The 1,664-nt window shown below is 51.1% G+C and overlaps 1 protein-coding gene across 1 annotated transcript; it reads right to left on the reverse strand.

Moving 5' to 3' along the window:
• Nucleotides 1-238: 238 nt before the first annotated feature.
• On the reverse strand, nt 239-1,626 carry Pmar_PMAR027157 (Xylulose kinase, putative; the record flags this gene model as incomplete). Its single annotated transcript, XM_002778828.1, has 7 exons — nt 239-405; nt 450-561; nt 608-808; nt 969-1,077; nt 1,121-1,275; nt 1,325-1,432; nt 1,484-1,626. Coding segments are annotated over 7 exons (995 nt in total), but the record flags the coding sequence as incomplete, so codon positions are not given.
• Between the last annotated feature and the right edge of the window lie 38 nt (nt 1,627-1,664).

A 1,664-nucleotide genomic window follows, 5' to 3' on the forward strand; every position in this document is an offset into this window, starting at 1 on the left:
AAAAAATACCTCGTCATCTCTATTTCCAATCTCGACGGTTATTGGATCACCTTTTTGTAATGCAGGAAGGATCTCCTGAGTACTCGTGAACAGCGTTAGATATTTACCAGGGCTGCTAGCTCGAATCGATTCCGAAAACTGATCCCAGGATCTGAATTTTAAAAATGGATGACCCAGGAATCGAACTCGGGACCCTTCACAATCTACTATATAACGTGAGTGAGCGATCAAACACCACCTGTTGCCCTTGACAGTCCTCCGAGTGACGTCCCCGTTGGTATACACTAGCATGGCTATGAAAGATCCAGGCTTGACAGGGTGAGGGAATATGAACGCTGATGGTGGTGGTGACACGGGCATCGAAGGGAGCACACAGAGGCACGTGTCACTAGTCCCCAAAGAGACCTGCTGCATCACTCAGACGACTTCTGTCCGGAGTTGAGCACTACGAGTATATCGCCACTGTTGAGGAGGCCCATCCCGGCGGCTGCACACGGGTTGTCTCCACTCCAGTAGTTAACAGTGCAGGACGGTGAGAAGCCGTACCGATGCTGCCAATACCTGAGCAAGGGAGACTTGGTCGAGTGGCGATCAGCTGAACTCCTACGTTGAAATACTCCCGGCGATGGCCATCGGGTCCGCGGGTTGACCGCCCAGTCTGGTGGTCAAAGCATCGGCGCTCTTCCCATCGATGAAGTCGCATATTGGCCGAGACCAATTTAGGGAGGAGAGTTCCATCATGTTCATTCCAGCAGCATCGGAATAGTCGACTCGAGTTGGGCGTCCGAGGAGAACACCGGCGCAGAAGCTGCTGACTAGGCAGATCCTGGCCGTCCGATCGAATACCTCTGGCGAGTGTCTCCGCAGTTTTAGAATTTGATTGCCAGTAAACGTGAAATGGGAAAGTACGGCTTCCGAAGAACGACCACGTTCAGTAGAGTGTAGGAGTGATCGTTCTTCGTTATGACCTCTCCCATGCCTTCGAGCCAGTGAGTTTCGCCAAGTTATCATCACCTCCAACACAGTGTGCCAGTTGTCGACACTCCTCACTGGTAGAGGTATCCATCCAGATGGGCCCTATCAGCAGCAATGACGACTCCTGATAACATGAACTGTTCACCATCTTTCATGGCGAACAAGCCGTGCTCGAGCTGCCATTCTCCAAGGTCTTCATCATCATCAGTATCGTCATCATCAGGTAGTAGGCCATTGATCGCTGTAGCGGCGAGGTAGACACTACCATGCTGCTGCCCTGACCCGCTGATACATACTATCCTAAAGAGAACCCAATACCGTCTTTTGAGAGAATATGGAAGAGCCCGACCTCTTCAGTGGGCACCCGGCTCGTCGTAGTCGCTCTATGGAGAGCTGAAGTGCAGAGGAGAACATCGCCGAGGGCGACTTGGCTACTCCTGAAGAGTCTTTGATCGACCTGAGGGGAGTCCTGAGTGATTGATGGTCTCGAGAAGATGATCGTCATTACACTCCGTTGATGGTGTGATACTGCGGCAGATCTTTGTCGAAGTTAAGGGAGGTAGAAAAGACAGTGTTGAGATTTCCATCGACCACTACTGCCTTGCATGATTGAGTTGATACGTCGAAGCCCAGGAAAAGCGGGGAGTCCATTGGTTGTTATAAAAACTATTGAGGAAGATCGGAGTAAT

This window comes from Perkinsus marinus, assembly GCF_000006405.1.
Source record: "Perkinsus marinus ATCC 50983 genomic scaffold scf_1104296948088, whole genome shotgun sequence".
NCBI lineage: Eukaryota > Perkinsozoa > Perkinsida > Perkinsidae > Perkinsus > Perkinsus marinus.